Raw genomic sequence first — 22,313 nt, 5'->3', positions numbered from 1 at the left:
ATCGCTCTTATTTAAACTTGAAAGATTAAAATGGAAAAATTCCTTTTCAAGGTACACAGCTACAGAGCTACGCCCTGTGGGTGGGTATAAGCCCACAGGTGAATGGGGACGTGAGGATTTGCAAAATATGGGGGGTTTCTGCATGTTTGTGGACAGTTATGCTGTTTAATGAAATGAAATGAAATGAATTCACCCTGTTCTGCTCAGCCCTGGTTGGGCTTTCTCCTCCCTAGCATTAAAACCCACACACAAATGTTAGAAACAGGGAAGGGCAGAGGTTTGAACCAGCAGTGCAGCGTGCTGGAAAAAGAGAAGAGAAATTGAGAAATGCCAGTTTTTCCTGTTGTATTTTTCTAAAATTTCATACTTCTAAGGGATCAAGATCGTAATGCATTGCTACAAATGTACAAAATACAGAGAGAATTAGGAAAAATTAACTTAATTTACACGGATGAACATTATCAGCAGAGTCAGGCTTACATGGTCATGTCCACAGTACAAAAAAACATCCTTTGAGTTGGAGTTTTCACCAATTCAAGAAAGGAAGGAGGAAGGAGGCAGCTGCTGTGTCTTGTTACTCTGCATTCAGTCCAGGTTCCTCCTAGAGCAGGAAAACAAGAGCAGGAAAACAAGACCTTTTCCATCACCCTCAGGAGCACCTGCAGATAGAGATGCAATGAGAAGGAAAGCTGCTTTCTGCCCTCCCTGACTCTGTTTTTTGGACTGCTTAAGGAATAAAAACCCCCCACACAAACGCTGGGCTGTGTCCTGTGTGAAGAGCTGGCCCCAGCCTGTGGGATGCAAAGCCCAGGGAGAGCTGCTGAGGCTCCCAAAGCTCACGGCACCGTCGGGCACTGCATTATAGCCCATGTGCATGCACGAAGGGAGAGCAGAAATCTCTCCTTTTCAGACCATGCAGCATTTATCCTCCTTGATGCGACCCACAGTGGCTGGCCAGGGAGGCCCTAACCCCCCCGTGCTGTCTGGGAGAGCCCCAGTACTGGGGTGTTCCCCAAAAGAGGGGTGGCTGGAGGGCTGGAGCAGCCCTAGGGATGCTGGAGGGTGGCTGCTGCCCGTTTCTGGTCTTGTGGCACCATCCAGTGGCTGCTGGCAGAGGACTCACCTGCCTGTCCCCACCATGTGTCCCCTTGCAGCCCGGCTCCCCACGGTCCTGGGCACCGAGGTGGTCCTCAAAGCATCAGCAGCCACCAGCACCAGGGGCTCGGCCGGGTCCTCCAGGGAGGGGGTCTCCAGGTCACTGCTGTCACCTGCACGCTGGAGAGGAGCACAGAGAGGGCGTAGGAGAGCAGCAGGGCCAGACCCTCACCCTGCATTGGCACCCTGTGCCCCCCTGCTACAAACCAACAGGGATTTCTTCTCCATCAGGCTGATGCAAAAGTTAGAGCAAAGAGGGCCAGACGTGGTGGCATCAGGACACCCCACAGGAGAACCTTTCTCTAATTCCATGGCTTGCAAGTTGTCCTATAAACCTCATGCTTTACTGCCCCACACTTTGCCAGATGAAGGCCTAGAATTTCATCATCATTGCAATAAGGAAAAAAAAAAACCCCAAAACTTCCCAGTATTTGTGCCAGGCTTTCCTCGGGTAAAATATTTTCTAATTTTTTTTTCTAAAAAAGCAATTTGATTCTGACACTGCCACCACTTTAATTACATCAGCTCTCCCCCATAAATTGAGGTTATGTTTAAGTCTCGGTTTTAGTAATTTAATAATTTTGCCATTGCATCACTCCAATTATCTCTGAATTTGTTCCAGAGACCTTTTCTCAATTCGACTCTCTGGCACTTACTCTTTTGCTCCCAATTGCATGAATACTGATTTTTTTTTTTTATTATTTATTTTTTTTTTAGTTTTCCCCAAAGAGGGTGAACAGACAAACATTAGGGGAAGGACAGACATCCATGACTGGATGAAAGGGCCAAGGGCCAAGTCTCTGCTGCTCTGATTGAACTCCCTGCACACAGGCTATGCCCTGGGTCACTGCTGATGGGTAGGAGCAGAATAATAACCTTCTCAGCAAGGGTCATTAGGCATTGGAAGGGGCTGCCCAGGGAGGTGGTAGAGTCACCATCTCTGGAGGGGTTTAAGAAAAGACTGGACATGGCACTTAGCGCCATGGTCTAGTTGCCATGGTGGTGTGAGGGCAATGGTTGGACTCGATGATCCCTGAGGGCTCTTCCAACATCATTGATTCTGTGACTCTGTGAGCTGAGAAGAGGGTTTGATGTGCCTTTTTTCCTGGAAATTATGTCAGAGAACATCCCTGTGGCCATTCGCATGAGATACCTGGGGTTTCTTGGCAGGCTGGCTGGTTTTTGGTGATGCCGAGCTCAGGGCTGGGAAGAGTTTCACCCTGCTGGGTAGTCTCTGTGCCACTGCATCCAGGCATCTGTCCAAGGGCCTCACCATCGTGGATGTGGCTGTCCCTGTGCAGGGCAGAGCAGGTTAAACAGGCAGCCCCAAGGCACGGTGATGGCACAGCTGGGTGAGGAGGGAGGGGACCACCAGCCAGCCCAGGGCAAGCTGGTTTCTAAATAGCTTAAACTCACTAGCACTGTCTGGACTGTCTTTTCTTCTCAGCAAGGGTCATTAGCCATTGGAAGGGGCTGCCCAGGGAGGTGGTGGAGTCACCATCCCTGAAGGTGTTTAAGAAAAGACTGACAAGAACAGGCAGTACCTGAACTGGCTGTTTCCTCCAGGGAGTCCAGGTCTGATCCCTCAGAGTTGGTCTCATCCCTTGGTACCGCTGCAGAGACCACCAGCTCTTGCTGAGGGCTGAGCTTCACAGGGGATGGGGCAGGTCTCTTACCTCCCAGCATCGCTTCTGGGCTGGTGCACAGAGAGATGGATCAGGCGTGGGGTTGCTCTGGCATCCCCCTTCCCCACTCCTGGAGCAGATGCAGGGAAGCCCTGCGATGCTCTGGGCTGTGGTCCAGCCCTGAGCAGGGTGGCCCATGGAGGAGCCCCGCATTCCCCATGGACATGGACACGTCCATCACACTCATGGACTGGAAACACCCTGCTGCTAGCATCTCCAACAAATACACTGTGGTTGGTATTGCTTTGCTTGAGTTTAAAACCCAGACCTGGCTTTCTCTTGCTCCTGGAGAAACCAGTGACTCCTTTTCCTCACCTGCTCTTGGCCATGAATGAGCTCCTCTTCCTCTCTGCAGTCTCACACCCTCTCCACGTTATTTCTTCTCCACATGCTGCGCGCAGTTTCTCCGAGCTTTTATTTTACATCTTTAACTACTTCTGCTCCAAAACCCCAAGAGAACTCCTTCATCCCCTCAAAGAGGTTCTCAGAGGGAAGAAGGAGCTGAACACCCGTGGGAAACGCCCTGCGTTTTTCTCCAGCACCACATGGTGGGGCACAAGCCCTCAGGTCTGACTTGCGAGTTGTCTTGAGTCAGCCCATACAGGCAGGGAGACGTCAGGAAACTCCTTTTCCAAACAAACCCCTCTGGGGTGCCACATCACCCACCACTCGGCTGGTGCCACATCAACCACCCCAGCATACGTGGGGGCAGGTTGTGGCTGAGGGTCCCAGGCACTGCCCACCTACCTGGAGCCCAAAAGGAGGTGAAGGGACTCACCTCTGTTGTGTGATAGGTACTTGGTGGGGACTGCTGGCTCTGGAGGTCTGCAGGGTGCCCCAGGGAGTCCTTGGGGGGCTGTGGGTGGAGCGGGCTCTGCTCCGAGGAGCAGGCTGCGGGATCACTGAGGCTTTAGGCTCTACTGCAGCTCGTATCGCCATGGGCTGTGACCCACGAAGGGACCTGGGGCTCTTTGGGCTTTGAGCTGGAAGGCAATATTGAGAGCAAGGAGAATCACCACCCACCTCCTGGCAGTCCAGGGAGCTGCCCTTGGGGGAGCCATGCAGCCCACCTGGCCTGGAGCTGTGTAGAAAAAGGGGGGAAAAAGGGATTTGCAAGCACCACAAGACCTGTATTTCACTCTGCTGGGGCTTTTGGGGACAGCTGATATTTTTTTAAATGTCCTTTCCTGCACTTTCTCTGCCTTGTTGCCCCACTGGGCAACAGCATCCCGTGGCCACAGGTCCCCACAGTTGGTATCTAGACAGGACAGGAGGACACTTCACCTGAGATGATGGAGAGCTGTCGAGGAAAAGCACTGCTGGGCTTCTTGCGTTGCCTGCATTTCCTCACCACCACTCGGACCAACTCATCCCTCAGGCAGAGGAAACCGGGAAATTTCTCAGCCTTCTGTCGCTGCTGAAGCCTGACCAGAGCCCGGAGGCTTTTGTAGGTCCAACTGGGGATCCCCTTCGCAACCTAAAGTAGAGAGTGGCTGAGGAGCCTGACGTTGTCCTCCCACGGCGCTGTGTGGTAAAACAAGCCCTTGGCAGCACTACCTATACCTCAAGAGCATCCTGCAAGCTCCAAGCCCTGTCCAAACCCCAAGGAAGCTCCCACCAGCCCTGACACCCATCGTTTCCCCAGCACAACATATCCCATGCAAACAGCCCACAATGAGGCTTCACTCATCACTTGCAAAGCCCTCATCTGCTTTGGTAAATGACCACTGAAGTGTAAATCTCAGCTATTTTGGGCAATTTCTAGGCTACATGGTAAGCGCAGCGTTTTCTCCTAGGAGGTATTTACAACTTGAGCAGGTTTTGTGACCACGAATGTCCTGGGCTTGTAGAGATGCAAAGTGATGAGAAGCAAAGGGTGAAGGGGGGTGTACGCCTGTGGGTCTGGCTTTGGGCACCACTGCTGCTGGCGACACCACCTCAGTGTTCTCAAACAACATGTCAGGGCAAGGGGGGACACTCCAGAGCTCCAGCCTCTGGGAAATGAGCCCAGGAGTGCTCCTTACGTGCACCTCCAGGAAACAATGACACGAGAAGCCATTCAGGCACTGCTTTCTCTTCGTGCCTTTGAGACCTCGCAGAGTTACATGGGTCGATGGAGCAAGGTGGGTCCCCAGCAGCCATGCCCGCTGCCTGCCAGCTCACTGCCCTTGCACCAGCTCTGCAAGGTGCTAGGTGGTGGTGTTGCATTGCCGGGAGCTCAGGAAGACTTGCCAGAGGTACTATTTAACGTTCTTGGCATGAAAAGGACTTAGGACAGTGAAAGCCCCCTCGAAACCCCGTGACAGGGGCTGCTGTGCCCTCAAACACCCTCCTTTCCTAGAAGAGAGGGAGCCCGGGCTAATTTAGCATATGAAAGGCTGCTTGTGAGAAAGACAGGCTGAAGAGATACTAATAACCAGCCTCAGAGATGGGAGCACGGTGGTTTATTCCCTGTGTTACTGTGTGATTCTGCTTCCACCTTCCCACTTGCCTCTCAGGGTGGGATTGCCCCCAAGAGGGATTATTTTTTTTTTACTGCCTGTTAGCGTTTCAGTTGATCCCCTGACAAAAAAAAAAAATCTTTGTGTCCCTGCACTGGCTTAGGGCTGGCATCACAAATGCTGGCATCGAAAGGGCAGACTTACCCTCTTGACCCCCATGCTCTCCAGCTTTTCCTCCAGCACTTCCTCCAAGATGGGGCGAAACTGCTTCAGGAGGTTTGGGTTTCTCCGTAGGGCTTCCAGCAGCCTCTGCTTCCTACCCAGAGCAGCCTCCTCCCTGTCTGGAGTAAAGGTGGGTGTTGGTACCAGCTCCCTTGGGTCCCTCCTCCTCTTTGGGGACATGGGTCCCACCAGTCCCAGAGCAAGCAACTGATTGCTCTCAGCAGACTACATCCCTCTAGGAAGGGGCAACTTCCTCCTCTAATTTGATTAATTCCTGCCCACAACTTTTCCAAAATCCCACCCACAGCCCAGCAGCTGCCTGGGACAGCTTTGACGGGTAAAGCCTTGCCAGCAGGGCTGGTCATGGTGCCGTCGTACTCACAGAATCAATCAGGTTGGAAGAGCCCTCTGGGATCATCGAGTCCAACCATTGCCCTGACACCACCATGTCAACTAGACCATCTGCACAGCCAAGAGGGGATCAGCGAGCTCATCCCCTCTGCCCCCAGCCCACCACCTCCTCACTGCCACCTTTGCCAAGTACCCCCTCATCCTCCTCCACACAACACCCCAAGCCAAGCGCCAGCTTCATCCTGGTGCTCTTGGGATAGGGATGGCCCCAACTCCGGTACTCACCTGATGACTCTTCATCAGCCACCACTTTGGTCACCTCCTGGGTCACTGCAGGGAAGAAAGGAACCTGTGAGGGTCAAAGAGGAGCTGAAGCCCCAGCGCAGAAGCAAGTGCTGATCATCACCTGGTTTTCCTATACGGAAAATATGGACACACCTGTCCCTTTGGGGATCCAAGGCTGGCCCAGGTCTGGCACCAGCCCTTGGAGAACATCCCCAAGGGAAACCGCAGGGAAACCACCAAGGCCACCGGCTGGAGGATGTCAGTAGGCAAACAACCCTCTGCTACCCTTCAGGGCTGGAGTCAACAATGGACCCCTTGGGTATTTGCTAACAGCCATCCTTGTTTTATGGCCTCTTTTGTTTTCTGGGCAGCGGCACCTGGCCAGGACTGTGGCTGCGCCGCAGGCGTTAGGGAGCTGAGGAGTTGTCTTTCCCTGGCACTCGATTATAGAAAACACAGACTGTAAAAAAGAAACCACAGCACACCACATATTTGTGCGAATAACCACTGGCATCACTTTGGAGCAGGCAAGGTCCTCTGTTTGATTGAAATCTCATTCCTTTGGGGTATGGCTACGATGCAAAACCCACCCAAGAGACAAGTTTAGTTTTGTGCCAGCGACCAGAGCTGTGGTCTATGCCGTTGCAGCAGACAGTCAAGGGACTGGAAGGTGTCCACTCCACAGCTTCACGTGAGAGGACATACAGCCAGCTCCCTGGAGAGGACTCCATGGCACGCTTTTGTAGAGGCAGACTGTGGTCTGAAGGGCTGTTAGCTATGAAAAATTTATCCACACCCAAACCGATTCACTTTAAAAATGCAATCATTACCTTCAGGTTTGCTTGCAGAGAGCAGCTTGATCTGTAAAGAAATACACTGAGCATCATTCAAAGAACATTTCTTTGTCTATAATTTTGAGTAATTTTTCCTCTCTCTGCAGACCATTATTATTAAATGCATTCAAAAAAGGAGCAGAAAATAGCAAGAGCCTGAAGTGAGCACTTACACTCCCCAAGAGCTATTTCCCTTAAGCAGACAGGGGTCAGCTCAGGGGCTTTCCTTTCCGTACTATGACCACTAGCACATCAGATGCCATCGTGTTATACGCCACATGCTCATTCACAGATCTGGTAACAAGTAAAAGATGCTCCAAATTGTAATGCAAAGTGTTGCTCTGGTGATCTACACCCCAGTGGGCGTGGTTTGTGCCAACAATATTCATGTAATACTTTGTGTTTAACGAGTTTAACGGCACTGGTGAGGCCGCACCTTGAATACTGTGTCCAGTTCTGAGCCCCACACTTCAAGAAAGATGTTGAGGTGTTGGAGCGAGTGCAGAGGAGGGCGACCAAGGTGGGGAAGGGTCTGGAGGGTCTGACCTACAAGGAACGGTTGAGGGAGCTGGGGTTGTTTAGCGTGGAGAAGAGGAGGCTCAGAGGTGACCTTAGTGCAGTCTACAGCTACAGTTAAACATCTGCTTAAACACTCTTGATGAACCAAGGCCTGTTTTGTTTTTTTTTTCTGTAATTTCACTTGCCTTTTTCTCCTGGGACTTCATGACCTTGGGCTGCTCCCCAAGATGGGTGCTGAGGGCATCCATCTGCCAATGGACATGGTCCATAACAGCCCGCTGGTCCCGGAACGGGGCAGCACGGAGTGTCTTGTTCTCTTTCTTCAACTGAAAGTGGCAAAAAAGAAATAAGAAGACTTGAACATGGTAAAACCAGCTTTGGAGCCACCTCTTCCCTTCACCAGCAAGGGCAGCTCTCTGGATTTTTATTCATTATTGAGATGTCCTCCAAAGGACAGATCTGGCCTTGTAGAAGATGTATGGCCAACTTCAAAGTCTGCTGGTGGCAAGCTCGTGTCTTCTCATCAGCCACGATAGGACATAGCATTGGTCACTGCATTTCCTTTATTCTTTCCCCTCGATAACATAATAACTATACTCTGTTGCCCTGGGCTTTGAAGTCCAGCCAAGGCTCATTTAAAGTGCGTAGCCCTGCTCTTTCCTCCTATCACTTGCTGGGCTGATCTGCAGAGAGGGCATCTGTAGTTCTTCTGAAGAGACCTAACATCTCTGGGCTTTGAACCATAAAGGAAACAAGGCCTTTTCTGAGCGAGGTGCCTGGTAGCTGCCAAGGACATCTGGCACCTACCTGGACCTCCTGTGCCTGGTTCTCCCTCCGCCGGTCCTTCAGTGCCTGCCTCCGCTCCGCCCTCTGCCAAATTAAACACATCATAGGCATTTCTCTCCTTGGGCTGGGGGCTCCTTGTGGGCACGGGCAGCTGATCGCATCCATGCTCAGAGAAATTCAGCTTTCCTTTGGGTCCCGAAGGATGGTTGGCACCATACCAGTGGTGCCATTCCCAGCTCACTCCTCCCTCAGAGGTACCATGCAGAGTAAAGCCTTCTTCAGATGTTTTTAGACATTGAGAAGGCAGCCGATGCATGGGTAAACAGATTTGTTTATTTAAGTGCTTTTCCATATGGTGAGCTTCTGCAGTGCTCCAGTGAAGATGGGTTTCCCTGCAGGAGGCAGGGGCTGTGACATGCCCTCTGCACCCTCCAGGTCCCATCTCTGGACTCGAACTGTCAGTGCTCTACACCAGCAGAAGCCCATCGCTACCTGAACCTGAGCTGAGACCAGAGGTCCACAAAGCAGATGCACACAGAGGTGCACAGAAGTGGGTCCATCTCCATCCAGAGGCACCTCCTGGGATGCGCAGGAGGGGTAAGGACACGGGTACCACACTGCCCACCTGCACTGCCATCCTCTCCCGCTCGTCCCGCAGCTCTGCCCGGCTTGGTGCCCGCCAATGCGCCTCCTTGGTGTCATCGTCCTGCAAGGTCCCTAGGTTGGACTCCGCCACCTCTCTGGCCTGAAGCTCCTGCAGTTTCTGGAGTGGGGAGAGGAAGGAGCTCTGTGTCCCGCAGGAGGCTCCGCTTTCCTCCTGGGGAGCCCAACCTTGGTCAGCCACTGCTTCCAGCCCCAAAATGCTTGTGTGCCCCAGGAGCAAAGAAACGAGGCCTCTTTGGGCTGTGAGCCTGTGATGCCACCTGGACCAGGTGAAGCAGCAGGCTTGGACACCCCCTCGCCTGCCTTGAGGAGCACGCGGGGTGCTTGCTCACCCCCTCCATGGCACTGCTCCTGCTGGTCACGTCCTTGAACGCTGCAAGGAAGGTCTGCCTCAGGCCATCTATCTCTTCATGCAGCTTCATCCTCTCCTCCTCTTTCCACCTTTCCAAATCTCTCCTGCCCTCCTCTTCTCGCTGGCGAGCTCTGTCCATTTCCTAAAGGGAGTGGAAAAATCGGGGCAGGAGACATCTTGGCTGCAGAGCAGATGCACCAAGGGCTGGGGCTTCTGACCTGGCACCAGTAGGGTGAGCACCAACGCTCTCATCACACCCACGGCTGCTCAAAGCCTGTCTGCACACCGTGAGGAGGTCGAGGCAGCACAGCCTCCCGGGCAGGCACGCTTACACAGTCCTTATTTCCACGTGACATTTCCCACGGGAATTTTGGGGGGCAAATTTTCCAAAGAAATAAAACACAAGCCCCACCATAAAATATTTTTCAGTGCCTTTTTCACCCGTGCTTTAAGACCAGGTTGGATGAGGCTTTGAGCAACCTGGTCTGGTGGAAGGTGTCCCTGCCTGTGGCAGGGGGGTTGGAACTAGATGGTCTTTAAGGTCCCTTCCAACCCAAACCAGTCTGTGATTCTACGATTCATCACTTCTCCTCCTCCCCATTTTTCCCAAACCAGCAGCGGTGCCCTCGCCCTGTACCTGCTCCCTGCGCAGCTTCTCCCCTTCCCTCTCCACTTCCAGCTGCTGCCGCATCTCCTGCAGTTTTGCCTTCAGCTCCTCCACCTCATCCTCCATTTGCTCCACCTGCTTTATCTTCTGCCTCTCTGCAAAGCTCAGGGAAACAGAGGTGCTGTGAGCAAGGGTCAGATCTGCCAGCTCCTATGGGGATTTTGCTTTGGGTGGGTGGGGGGATCCTACTAAAGTACTGAATAAAACCGCTGCAGGGGTTCGGGGTGGAGAAGTAGGGAGCTGAGCTGCAGGAAAAAACATTACAAACATGGTCATGTGGCCTCTGTGTTTTGTTTTTTTTTTTTGTAAACTTGGAGACATCAGCGACTGAAGGGAGGTTGTAGTGGAGTGGGAGTCGGTCTTCTCCCAGGACAAGAGGACACAGCCTCAAGCTTCACCAGGGGAGGTTCAGGTTGGACATTAGGAAGCATTTCTTCTCAGCAAGGGTCATTAGCCATTGGCAGGGGCTGCCCAGGGAGGTGGTGGAGTCACCATCTCTGGAGGGGGTTAAGAAAAGACTGGCCATGGCACTTAGTGCCATGGTCTAGTTGCCATGGTGGTGTCAGGGCAATGGCTGGACTCGATGATCCCAGAGGGCTCTTCCAATCTCATTGATTCTGTGACTCGTGGAGCAGCGTGGCTTTGCACAGGGCTTGCTCTCCCAAGCAGCCAAAGTGCCCTGCTTGGATGTTTCAGGCTGCACCGGGGAAGGTGCCTCTAGAGCAAAGCTCAGCCTGTTGCATTGCATCAGCCCTGGGCTGAGGTTTCAACCTGCCAGCAAACAGCAAAAGCGGCTTTTTTTACCTGCCAAGTCCAAGTGCTGGGTGCGGGTGAAGCTGTAACGAGGCTCCGTGGCTCTCACATAGCAGCTTTCAAAGCATTTGGCAAAGGAGCATCAATCCCTTGCCAAAAAAAGGGGCATGGGGAAGGCAAACCCCTCTCCCACTCTAGCAAAACTCTTTCCCAAACTCCCCAATGCAGCTCTATCCCCAGAGAATCCTTGAGTGGAGAAGATCCTTAGGGAAACTGAGGTGCAGAGATGAGCTTTAAATGCACATGCAGTCTCCTCTTTGGCCGCAGGTCCTACCTGTGCTTGAGGGAAAGGCAGCGAGCAGGAAGCATTCAGTAAATGTTCACAGAAATGCAGAAGAATTAAGTTATAAGAAGTTGTCTTTAACCTCCTGTGGTCACTCTCTGGTTTCCAGCATCCACATCCAATGACTGGGGTGGGAAAACCTGTGTGGGAAAGTGAAGGAAGAAATTGTCCCAGGGCTCACCTGCCTTGGTGGCTTCTGCATGCCGGCGCTGCACGTGGGCTTGCAGGAAGGAGTCGTTCACGAAGGCTTTATCGCAGAGGTGGCACTGGAGAGAGGGGTGGGAAAGTCAGCAGAGGGGCTGGGATCTGCAAAAAGGGGCACGCGCTCCCCGTGTCCCCTGCCCGGCAGACAAAGCTTTGCTGCTTTAAAGCAAAAAGGGAGACCTCAAGAGATGCGTCTGTTGTGTTGGAGGTACATAGATGGAGGGTATTAGGAGTTTCTTCTGTCTGAAGCCAGAGAAAAACCCCTTCAGGGATCAGAGAAAACAAAAAATGCTGCTTTCCCCAACAGAGTGATGCAATAAGGTGGCCAAAGCAGCAGTGAGGTCTTGGTTATAACAGGGTTCTGCTCCAGCTCTGGAGGAATGGAGAGCTGCACTTTGGGGATGACTAGGCTGTATGAACCTAAATCACCTGGTTTGGGTGGCTTTTAGTCTCCAGGGGTAAATGAGCGGGTTGATTTGGTGGTGGAGAAGCAGCAAAGAGGCACAGCCAGCAGGCCTCCTGCTGAAAGGGTGGGACAAGAAAATCACCCCCAAATCCAGGAGCACCCAGAAATCTTTCCCTGGTCTGCAGGACATTTAAAGTCTCCCTGGCATGAGGTATCCCCGAGGACACCTGGATCTCCTGAGATCTCCCCAGCCAGCGCTCTACAGACTCCCCTCTCCCACACTCCGTGCAGCAGCAAAGAGCATCCTGCGCAGGGACACGCTTTACACCCCTTCCCACCACGCACCTTGCGGTAGGCGCTGGGGCCAGCTTGCAGGAGGAGCTGTTGGGTGGCAATCAGCTTCTTCCACCTCCTGCTCTCCTCCTTTGCCCCCCGGAGCTGCGCCGCCTGCTCGGCTGCCTGCTGCTGGGCACAAGCCAGCTCGGCGCGGGTGGCTTGCAGGCGCTGCGTGTGCACGGCCAGGCTGGTCCCCAGGTGCTCCTGGCAGTGCAGCAGGTACTCGATGCTCAGCTGGGCCATCCGGAGCACCTTCAGCAGGACGGGGTCCGCAGGCTGCCCGCAGTGGGGGCACCGCTCCCCAGCCAGGTTGCAGAAGGTGACGCTGGCGATGTGCTCCTGGAGCGCGGCCACGTCCACCTCCCGGGCCACCCGCTCCACATCGAGGGCACCGAAGCGACGCCAGTCCACACCGACCCGGCGCGGCTGGAAGTGGAAGGGGGGGATGGCTGCTGGGATGGTGAGTCCTGGGGATGCTCCTGGCATCCCTGCAGTGCCGGGCACGGGCTGGTGCAGCGGGTGGTAGATGTCTGCAGAAAAGGGCTGGGAGGCAAGAGGGGTGTGTCAGGGCTGACCCCACCGGAGCCCCCGCCAGCCTGCACACACTGCGGGCATCGGGGAGTGGGTCAGAGCTAATCTCACAGGGCAGCAAACAAAAAGCCCTTCCTTCTCCCTCCCCATCCAGAAGTGCTACCTGCTGCTTTGCCAAAGTCTGCAAAAAAATAAACGTTTCTGCCAGTTTGTTCACCATCTGCTTTTGCTAAGGGAGATTTGTACAACTGTCACACCCAACGCTTTCATAGAATCACAGACTGGTTTGGGTTGGAAGGGATCTTAAAGCCCATCTAGTTCCAACCCCCTGCCACGGGCAGGGACACCTTCCACCAGACCAGGTTGCTCCAAGCCCCATCCAACCTGGCCTTGAACACTGCCAGGGAGGGGGCAGCCACAGCTTCTCTGGGCAACCTGGGCCAGGGTCTCACCACCCTCACAGCAAAGAATTTCTTCCTCACATCTCATCTCAATCTCCTCTCTTCCAGTTTAAAACTGTTCCCCCTCATCCTGTCACTCCATGCCCTTGTAAAAAGCCCCTCTCCAGCTTTCCTGTAGCCCCTTCAGGCACTGGAAGGTGCTAGAAGGTCTCCCCGGAGCCTTCTCTTCTCCAGGCTGAACAGCCCCAGCTCTCTCAGCCTGTCTCCATAGCAGAGGGGCTCCAGCCCTCTGAGCATCTCCGTGGCCTCCTCTGGACTCACTCCAACAGCTCTGTGTCCTTCTTCTGTTACAATAACCCCTTCTGAATGAACTTGTCAGTCCCTCCTGAGCGTTCCTGGTTTAGGGAAACACATTTCACCTGTTTTCAAGCAATACCCGATAAACACTGCATGCACTTTAATATCACAACACTGCTGCCTTCTGTTGTGCCCTGCTCAGACCTAAACCCACATCATTTCCAGAAGTTGTGTCTGCTCATTTTCCTAGCTGTGTCCTAAACAATAACTAAACAATTGTATTTAAACAATTTGTCCTAAACAAATAAACAATTGCATTTAAAATACATAGTTTTAAACCTGTGAAATAGACCTATATTGTCCTTAGCCTCTAGCTAGGGATTTGCCGCTGCCCCACAGGTTACAATTGCCCCTCTGCTACACCCATCTGCCCCTTTTAAGATGCTTCATTTTTTTTTTTAATAAAAGCTCTTTGCTCAAAGACCACTTACCATATTTTTGGATGCTGTTGTGCCTCCCACACAGGCTGAGTACCCCAGGACGTGGAGCAGAGCGGTGTCGGTGTGTTGCTGGGTGTGCTGTGTACAGCAGCAACGGGACTCCCAGCCGTGCACACCCCTGTGCCTCCCACACAGCCTGCGGCTGCTCTTGTGCTCAGCACACAAACAGGGTCAGGAAACCCAGGGAGATGCTGAATAACTGCATGCGTGGTGCAAAAAAAGCCGAGCTTTCCTAGGCTCTCCTCTGCTCACTCAGAGGAAGAGGGGGCAGTGGTTATCACTGCCTGTTTGCAGCAGAAAGAGTGCCAAAAATCAGCTTTTTTTTGCTCCAATTTCTGTCCCCAAAATGTTGTTTGCAAGTGGGAAGCTCCAAGGTTCTCACTTGCATTTCTCCAAGGCTCAGTCCCACCAGGCACACAGGGTGATGGTGGCACAGACAGAGCAAGGGCAAGGGCTGCCAGGCTGGGTTTTCCAACCAAGAGCCTAGCAGAGACACCTCTCCTGTTGCCTACATGTGTCCTGGTGTGAAATGATCCTGTTCTCATCTTTTTCTGATACTGGAGCAATCACAGGGTTTCCCAGGAGTTATCTGGGGTCACACAGGGTGGAGCCAGTTAACACTGATACCGCAGCCCATGACACCCGCAAGCCCATAAGCATTTTCCATCCCCTGGAACCATTTTCCCACCCCAACCCCAGGGTCTCTGCTACCTTCGCTGCCAGGGTTGCTTCATCTGTACCGTGCTTCTTGTGTCCTTGCAAGGTTGGTTTGCTCTCAGTCCAGCTCAGCAGCATTCAGACCCATTGAAAACTCCGCTAAGTCTCCTCTTGGTCCCAGAGACAGAGGATCTGCTAATACCCACCCTGCACACTTCCTTTATATCTCTACCTCTCTCTGGTCTGCTTAATCAGCTCATCAGGCACCTAATTACCTTTTTGCCTGTAGTCCCATCTCCCACCTGTTGCATGTAAATACTAAGGGTCAATGACTGCTCTGAACCAGTCTGGACCAACCTGGGTGGCATGAAAGCCTCTGGGAACGGCTGTGGATCAGTGTGACGTTGTAGTTAACCAGTTTCCTTCTAGGGTTTGCTCATTTGTTATCTATCTTTTTTGGTGCCTACCTAAATCAGCAAGCCCCCTTCCCTTCCCAGGCCTGTATGGCCAGCAAAGATTGGTGCTGTTGTTACTGCAGTGGTATATAGTGTCAGCAGCACTGTAATGTCAAACAGCTCGATTTGTTGCATCAGGCAAAGTGAAGTGTACATACATACACATGCACACATATATACACACGTAGGTGTATATACAGGTGTAAATATAGCCCTGACTCATAGCTGCATGTTATGGAGACCTGTGGGTAAGGGTGCATGGTCCCTGCAGGTGAGGTTCTGTTGCATGAATTAACCACACATAAAGAGAAGGGGTTTGCAGGGTTCACTAATTAAAAGTCCCCTAACAATCTACTGCATACCTCAGGGGGTAGGCTGTGGTGCATAACCGTGTTAATATTAACGAGGTCTTCATGCACCAGTGTTTCACCTGGCTGTAAAGGCTCACCTGCTGCTTAGCAGCATGGCTGTGATTGCCCCATCGCCTGCTTCAGGTTTGCCTGGGGGTGCTGGAGCCTGCTGGGTTTTCCCCTCCATTTCTTACAGAATCACAGAACCAGTGAGGTTGGAAGAGCCCTCTGGGATCATTGAGTCCAACCATTGCCCTGACACCACCATGGCACTAAGTGCCATGTCCAGTCTTTCCTTAAACACCTCCAGAGTTGCTATATGTAAGGTCTCAGACAGCAACCATGGCTTCAGTGGGATGTCAGTACAGTAAAACTACTGCACTAGGCAACCTGGGGATCCAGCTCTGAAGATTTATTTCTTCTCTTCAGTTCTTACTTCATTTACCTAGGATGGATCCTCAGTAAAAGTATTTTGACTTCCCCACTGCAATGTAATGCCACATCAGCTGACGTGATGGAGCTGCTGGCAAAAGCCATCTTTATCACCCACACGGGAAGTGTTGGTATTCCTTCCCTAGGGCTGAGGGTTTGCCCACTGGGTGATGAGGATGCGGGACCCAAGAGGTGCAGGTCCATCGCAGAGGTAGGTGCTGGCACCACCCAGCAGAGCACAGAGCTGAAGGTGGTCACCAGCACCGTTTCCACTCTGCTGTGCAAAAAACCAACTCCACCGAAGTGCTGGTAGAGCTGGGTCCTGGAAATCGTGATGGGCTTTCATTTTCCAGGCTGGCAGATGATGTGTTTGCTGGGTCAGGCTGTTGCATGGTCCTTTTCCCTGCAATCCTCAGCATTTAGCAGGGAAATCTCTCTTTGTTTCCTTCTCTTCAACCCTTCCCCACTGCCACCCTGGGGCCCTCCTCACCTTCCTGAACTCCTCAAGGCTTCTTCACTCCCTGCAAAGCCTAAGGGTGCCCCAAGTGCCAGCATCCCTCTCCTCTCCTGACAAGCTGGGAGCCTGCAAACTTTGGGACATGCCTTACCACAAAGCAGAGAGGTGTCAGGAGACCCAGGCTCTGCTCATGACCTGCTTGAGCAGTTTCCCCACCTCCTCCAGACCCTTCCCCAAAGCAGCCATCACCTCCCTCCCTTTCTCCGCTTCTCCTCTCGCCAAAATGTGATCTCTGGGGACTCGTGCCAAGCAGCAGTGGCTTGCTCAGGAGGCTGCAGGATGAAGCCCCCATGCAGGACCTTCGCTGAGGTCAGCTGTACTCGCTGCCATCAGCCTTGCTTTGCTAAAAGCCCTGAGAGTAACCAACAGGCAGGAGAGAGAAGCCAGATGGGGTTCGACCTCCTCTGCAGAGGAGCCGCTATGTGGCACGGCAGAGCCTCGGACATGTTTCTCGCCTGAGCTCATCTGCGAAGGGAGCTCGAGCGGGCCAAGTCTCTGCCTGTCCCTCCCTTCCCCAGCCATTGCCCAGAGAGGGGAGCCTGGAGAGTCGAGCCATGGGGCAGAAAAAGGCAAATACTCACTTGTTGCCAGAGACAGAGAACCTGAAGAAGGGTGAGGAGGATGGGAGCGATGAAGGTGGGCGGTGAGAGGCGGCCGGGAGCAGCCGGGGGCTGTCCGAAGCCGTGCGGGAAGCAGGGAGGACTTTCTGGGCTGTAACCCTACGCTCCTCCCCTGCATCCCCTCAGCCCAGGAAAGCCAAAGTCACGGAGGAAAAGCAGCTCCCGACGCCATAGGCAAGCAAAACCCGCTGTATCGGAGCGGGGAGCAGAGCTAAACCAGTGCGGGCGGCACTGGGGCGTGAAACTCACGGCCCCGGGCTGAGCCGTGAGAGTTTCACCCTGGGAAAGGGAACGGCAAAATATCCCCCCACGCCACGTTGCTGCTGTGACAACCCGCTTGGCACCACCTGCCCTCATACTGGTGCGGCTGGAGTGACTTTAGCAGTTACTGGCGGGGTGGGACGCGGTGCTGGAAGGAGCCTCGAGCCCCGTGTCCGAACACAGCACCTAAACCCTGTGTGCAGAGGGCTTTCTTCTCCCCATCAATCCTGCTGGCAGTTTCTAGCTGTAGAAACCGGGCTGCCGATGGCAGCAGGCTCATTAGCTGCCGTGTTTACCCAAGATAGCATTGTGCAGATGGCAAACACGCGGTGACGGGCCACCGAGCCGCCCCCGCCTCTCTGCTCCCGAGTTAAAAACAGCTGCTCAGACAGACTCGGAAGAGATTCGCAAGCTGGGCTGCTTTGCAGGGGGTTGGGTGGATTGGCATCACCCTGGCGAAAAAAAAGTAAATGCAAGGGGATGCATTGTTCTCTGGCTGAAAAAAAAGTCACCGGGTGCCCTGTTTGGGGTTAAACGGGGATTTTTGCACAGCTGGACAAGGGTGACCAGAGCTGCTGCAACTCATTTCCACGGTCGTTGACCTCCATTTATTTCAAAGGGCTTTGGGAGCTCTGGAGGGCCATCCCTATCTTTTCTTGGTGCCTCAGCATCTCCTTGCCAAGGGGAGATGTGACTCTTTGCAGCCAGAACTGACCTCGGAGGATGGGGCAGCGCAGCCCCTTCCCTGGAAGGAGCCAAAGTAAAAGTGCAGAAGTACAAACATTTGAAAAATGGGACTCATTTTCCAAGGGTGTCCAGGGGAAAGCAAGCTCAGAGGAGTGGTGGTTTATTAACCGTTTTATTTTCACTTGCACCGGTAAGGTCCCTCTCAAAAACGTAGGGTGTAAAATTTGTGTGAGAAAAACACAGATTAATGAAAACACAGTGGTTTGGGCTTCTCTTCATTAGCAATTACTGTCATCCATCCTCTGCTACACATCTGCACTACACTTGCCTCAGAGGCTTCAGCCCAGTCCAAAGCCTGTTGTGTTTGTGACTGTTCTGACGTGGGTAGCTGCCAATAGCGCCAAGAGATGCAGAGATTAAATTCCTCCCAGGAGGCCATGCATCTCCTTAGGAACTTTTCCCTTGTTCACCAGTAAGGCCTGTAAGTCCGTTTCGTCCAGGAAGGCTTGGTTCATGAGCACCTATAAGGACGCAGAACTGAGGCAAAGGTGTCCTTGGTGTCACTGGAGGCCACGTCCGATGGGTACCCAGCACCATGCTGCACATGCTCCTTAGCACCCCAAGGAAGCAGGGATGGTGGTTATGAAAAGGTCTTTCTCCTACAAAGCCACCTACTGATACCAGTGGTGACTGTGTTTTGGCCCCAGGATGGGGAGGGCTGGAAGGATCACCCCTCTTCTCCTTACACCATGTCATGCAGCGTCCTCAGAGCGTGTGAAATCCCTCAGCTGTGCATTTTGGATCAGGTCCTTGTACGTGGTGGGGCAGTAGGCTTTGTACAGTTTTTCAGCCAGCGTGTTGCTGCCCGCCACCACGGTTTTCCGGTTGTGGTTCATGAAGTTCCACAAGTGCAGCGCGTAGGAGTGGTTGAAATTGGGGCTTTTGTTCCACACCTTGTAGTACCTGCTCCAGGCTGGGTACGGTATGGGGTAGAAACGCTGGGGATTGAGGAAGGAGATGTTCTGGCAGCTGTGGTCCTCGGTGCCTTTGAAATCCGTGAGATTGCAGATGGCTTTGAGCATCCTTGTCATTAAAAAGGGCCCCTGGTTCCCCCAGATTCTCCCATTGTACTTGAGAACAAAGTTCTCCATGCAGTCCCAAATAAATTTGTGGTGGGCAGGGAAGCCAAAGATCCCATTGCTGGAGAACTGCGACTTCTGCGCCGCTAGGAAGCTTTCCTCAGGGATGGGCCTGATGGAGATGACATCTGTGTCCATGTAGATGCCCCCATACTTCCAAATGAGCGCCAGTCTGCTGGCGTCGGAGCTGATGTGGACCCAGTTCTTCTCCTGCTCCGGGACTACCTGCAGAGTTGGAAATGCAAAATAGTGATACCGCTGGGAGAGAACGGACCACATCCATACGTTGGATGCAAATGGCACCATAAAACTGCACCTGCACGCCTGCAAATGTCACTGACCACCTTTTCTTCCTCCAGCTATCGAATTTTATTGGAAGAAGGGAAAGGGGCAGTGCAGAGCAACGCTTTGCCAATATAAATGAATGCAGGAACATTTCAGGGGTGTTCTGATGGAACCTACAACATCAAATCAATGATTCCATGAATCATTGCCTGCTATTTCAGCGAGACACAACCCACTTAACACACTCCCTGATCACTCCCAGCTCTTTGGAACAGGCTGGAGGGTTTTCATTGGCACTGTTGGCATTTGGAGTCATTTTTTTCTCATGAGAAGGAAGAGTTTGGAGGAAATATGCCTGCCCTGCACAGAGATGGAGCCAAATGAATTTGACAAAAGCTACTTGCAAGCCGTTGGCCAGGAACTTATTGCCAGGGTGGAGGTCATGAGATCCCACCGTGGTTTTACACACTGCTATTACAAAAACTGAAATCTCTCCCGCATCTTATCTACCGCAGGCTCTGTTGGTGTGTGGCTGCATTAACAAGCACTCAGATGACTCGGGCAGCACATTTTGTTCAACCAGCTTCTGTTGAGAAAGATTATTAAGCAATGTTTTATCAAAACACGTATGCAAGCTATTTTTACCAGTGTTTCGTTTGCCAAAAAATCTGATCCTCCAGATAGGGGGAAAATGCTGATAATGTGTTCAATAAACAGATAGATGAATACACTACAAAACATGGCAAAAATGAATCTGTTCTGAACCAAAAAAATAAAAATCACTAACTTCACACAGCCAGTCCTGCATTCCTCCATTCATTTTAAGCCTACTTCAGGCCTTTTTTCCCCCCTATTTATAACTGTTTTTGTATTTCCCTATTTTCCCCTTATTATAACGCTCACCTGGTTGTACCACTGGAGCAGAGGGGTCTCCTGGAAGACAGTTTCCATCTGGAGAGGAAAAAGGAAGACGTTCTTCATAGAAGACAAAAGCGAGAAGGCTGCATAGCTGGAGTTCAAGTCCAACGCCGTGTCGTTTGTAAGTCCCTTCATGAAGAGGATGATGGGCCGGTCCTGGTAAATCCTGGCGGCAGACTCCACGGAGCAGGACACCAGCGGAGGTGGCTCCAGGCGCTCCGTCGTCTCCAGAAAGATGATGCTTTTGCCGAGGTTCAAGATCTGCTCAGGTGTCAGGAAGTGCTTGGACATAGGCATATAGGAGAAGAAGCAGCTGGACAGCAGGGAGATCTCATACAAAATGCCCAAGACAAAGAAGAAGCAGAGGCATATGTGCATTTTCTTCAACATTCTTGCTTTTCCTGGGCATTTGGGGCCATACCTTGGACATGGATGCTAAGGAGAAACAAGGAACACCAAAAATAAGTGCCAGTGTTATTACTCAGCGTGACTGGGAAATGGTAGGACATGACTTTAGACACTGTAGCATGAAGGTAGTTTGGTGAAGCTCATGCCTTTCCCCCATAGCATGAAGGCAGTTTGGTGAAGCTCATGCCTTTCCCCCAGGACAAGCCTGGCGAGATGTCTCATGGTGAAGTGCTGGGGTCCCACCTCCTCATGCCCAGTCAGGCATGGAGGACCAGGAGAGGTCTTTGAGAAGGGACACACAGCTATGTCTCATGGCACAGCTACACAGTCATTGGGTTGGCAGAGAGGGAAGGACCAAGGGAGAGAGTGAGGAGAGCAAAGCAAGAAGGATCACCTCGCCCCATGCCAAGGCAAGGACCCCCAAGACCACCCTTGGGGCAGTCTGGTGTAGCAAACTGTTTCCAAGCATTGCAGTATCATGCCAACATGTCCTTGTCCACAAGCAGGAGATGTCCAGAGCCTTTGAGGAGCAAACCCTGATGTGCCAGTGGAATCAGGTGGCCAAAAGGGCTGTGAGTCCCAGCGAGGGGAAGGTCACGATTACAGTTTGGGATGTGTCAGCCAAAGCTAAAACATTAGCATGTAGACATCAAAGTCTTTTTCCCAATTTGCCCCTTCTGCTCACACTTCAGCCCCAAAGGCTGTGAGGGACTCAGGTCCTGCAGGGATGAGGGCTGCAGAAGGACCGGAGAGAGACATGTAAGGACAGAAAATGGACGGTTTTGTACAAGCAAAGAACTAGGACCTACCTGGATTATAGTTCTGACAAATCCACGTTTCCACCTTGTTTGTTTGCCATCACGGTGGCAATCAGGCTCCCTTAAAGCCCAGCTCCCTGGTGAAGACACCCAAACCGTCTGGAGCATGCAAAGGGATTTCTGAAGGCAGGAAAGTGATGCACGGAGGAAAACTGGCTCTGCTGTGGGCCGAATCTCAGTCCCAGGAATGGTTTGGGGCCAACTGGACCCACCTAAAAGGACAAAAAAGGGACAGGTTTTAGGTGAGACCCATACCATGCCTACGTCAGCCCGGCCCAGCTCCTCATTCCTGGTCTCACCATAACACGAGCCCATACAGCACTGGGGAGTTCCTGCTGGTGAGAGGCAGGATTGAGTCTTATCTGCATTGTACTGTTTGACAGGCTCGTGACGCAAGGAAATTCCCTCCTGAAATGCCACCTAGTTGCATCTGAGCAACCGCATTTGCTCTGCAGAGACCACGAGGCATGGTCTAATGGAGGGGACACACTTTGAATGACAACTCAGTGTCCAAGCGACTCCTGGAAGTGTTTAAACCTTGACTAATTAAAGGGAATGGGTGGAAATATGGCTCTGTGTGCTCGGTTAATTAATGAGATACATTACCTAGTCACCCAACCAGAATATAGATAAGTCCGCAGCGCAGCAAACCCCGTGGAAATTCCCCTGCAAGCGCTGAGCGTGCGCTTGAAGCTGTGGCAGCTCCTGATCCATTTCTCAGAGCCAGATCGCATCGAATTAAATATTAAAGCAACGACTGTTCCCATCGGTTCAGCTTTCCGTGCCGCATAGCAAATTTTGTTGTTTTTCACTGCCACTGCACAGGTTCTCATTACGCCCCAGGTTCCCACGACAGCACGGGAGAAGATGCCAGGGGTGAGGTGGGTGAGAATGCGATAGCCACCAGGCACTAACGTGGCTGTGGGTATGATCTGCTGGACAAAGCCAGCAGGTTTGCAGCCTGCAGAGGAGGGAGTGCTTTATTATTATTATTAATTATTATTATTATTATTATTCCTTTCATTTTCCCACTTTC

At 52.4% G+C, this 22,313-nt stretch overlaps 2 protein-coding genes across 2 annotated transcripts; both read right to left on the bottom strand.

Annotated features, from left to right (window-relative positions):
• Positions 1 to 585: 585 nt before the first annotated feature.
• DZIP1L (DAZ interacting zinc finger protein 1 like) lies at positions 586 to 12,487 on the bottom strand. Its single transcript, XM_068421002.1, has 15 exons — positions 12,011 to 12,487; positions 11,237 to 11,321; positions 9,930 to 10,054; positions 9,273 to 9,434; positions 8,903 to 9,040; positions 7,677 to 7,817; positions 6,970 to 7,000; positions 6,140 to 6,184; positions 5,486 to 5,622; positions 4,125 to 4,317; positions 3,619 to 3,823; positions 2,700 to 2,851; positions 2,309 to 2,448; positions 1,124 to 1,275; positions 586 to 601 (listed from the first exon to the last, which is right to left on the bottom strand). Exons 1-15 carry the CDS (start codon positions 12,485 to 12,487, stop codon positions 586 to 588), a joined length of 2,199 nt encoding a protein of 732 aa, XP_068277103.1.
• A 5,974-nt stretch (positions 12,488 to 18,461) lies between these two features.
• Positions 18,462 to 21,385, bottom strand: A4GNT (alpha-1,4-N-acetylglucosaminyltransferase). Its single transcript, XM_068421001.1, has 3 exons — positions 21,269 to 21,385; positions 20,037 to 20,486; positions 18,462 to 19,073 (listed from the first exon to the last, which is right to left on the bottom strand). Exons 1-3 carry the CDS (start codon positions 21,383 to 21,385, stop codon positions 18,462 to 18,464), a joined length of 1,179 nt encoding a protein of 392 aa, XP_068277102.1.
• Positions 21,386 to 22,313: the final 928 nt, after the last annotated feature.

The sequence above is a fragment of the Nyctibius grandis genome, chromosome 32 (genome assembly GCF_013368605.1).
Source record: "Nyctibius grandis isolate bNycGra1 chromosome 32, bNycGra1.pri, whole genome shotgun sequence".
Taxonomy (NCBI): Eukaryota; Metazoa; Chordata; class Aves; order Nyctibiiformes; family Nyctibiidae; genus Nyctibius; species Nyctibius grandis.
Note: the sequence above shows the minus strand (reverse complement) of the source record. Positions and strands in the feature narration are given on the sequence as shown.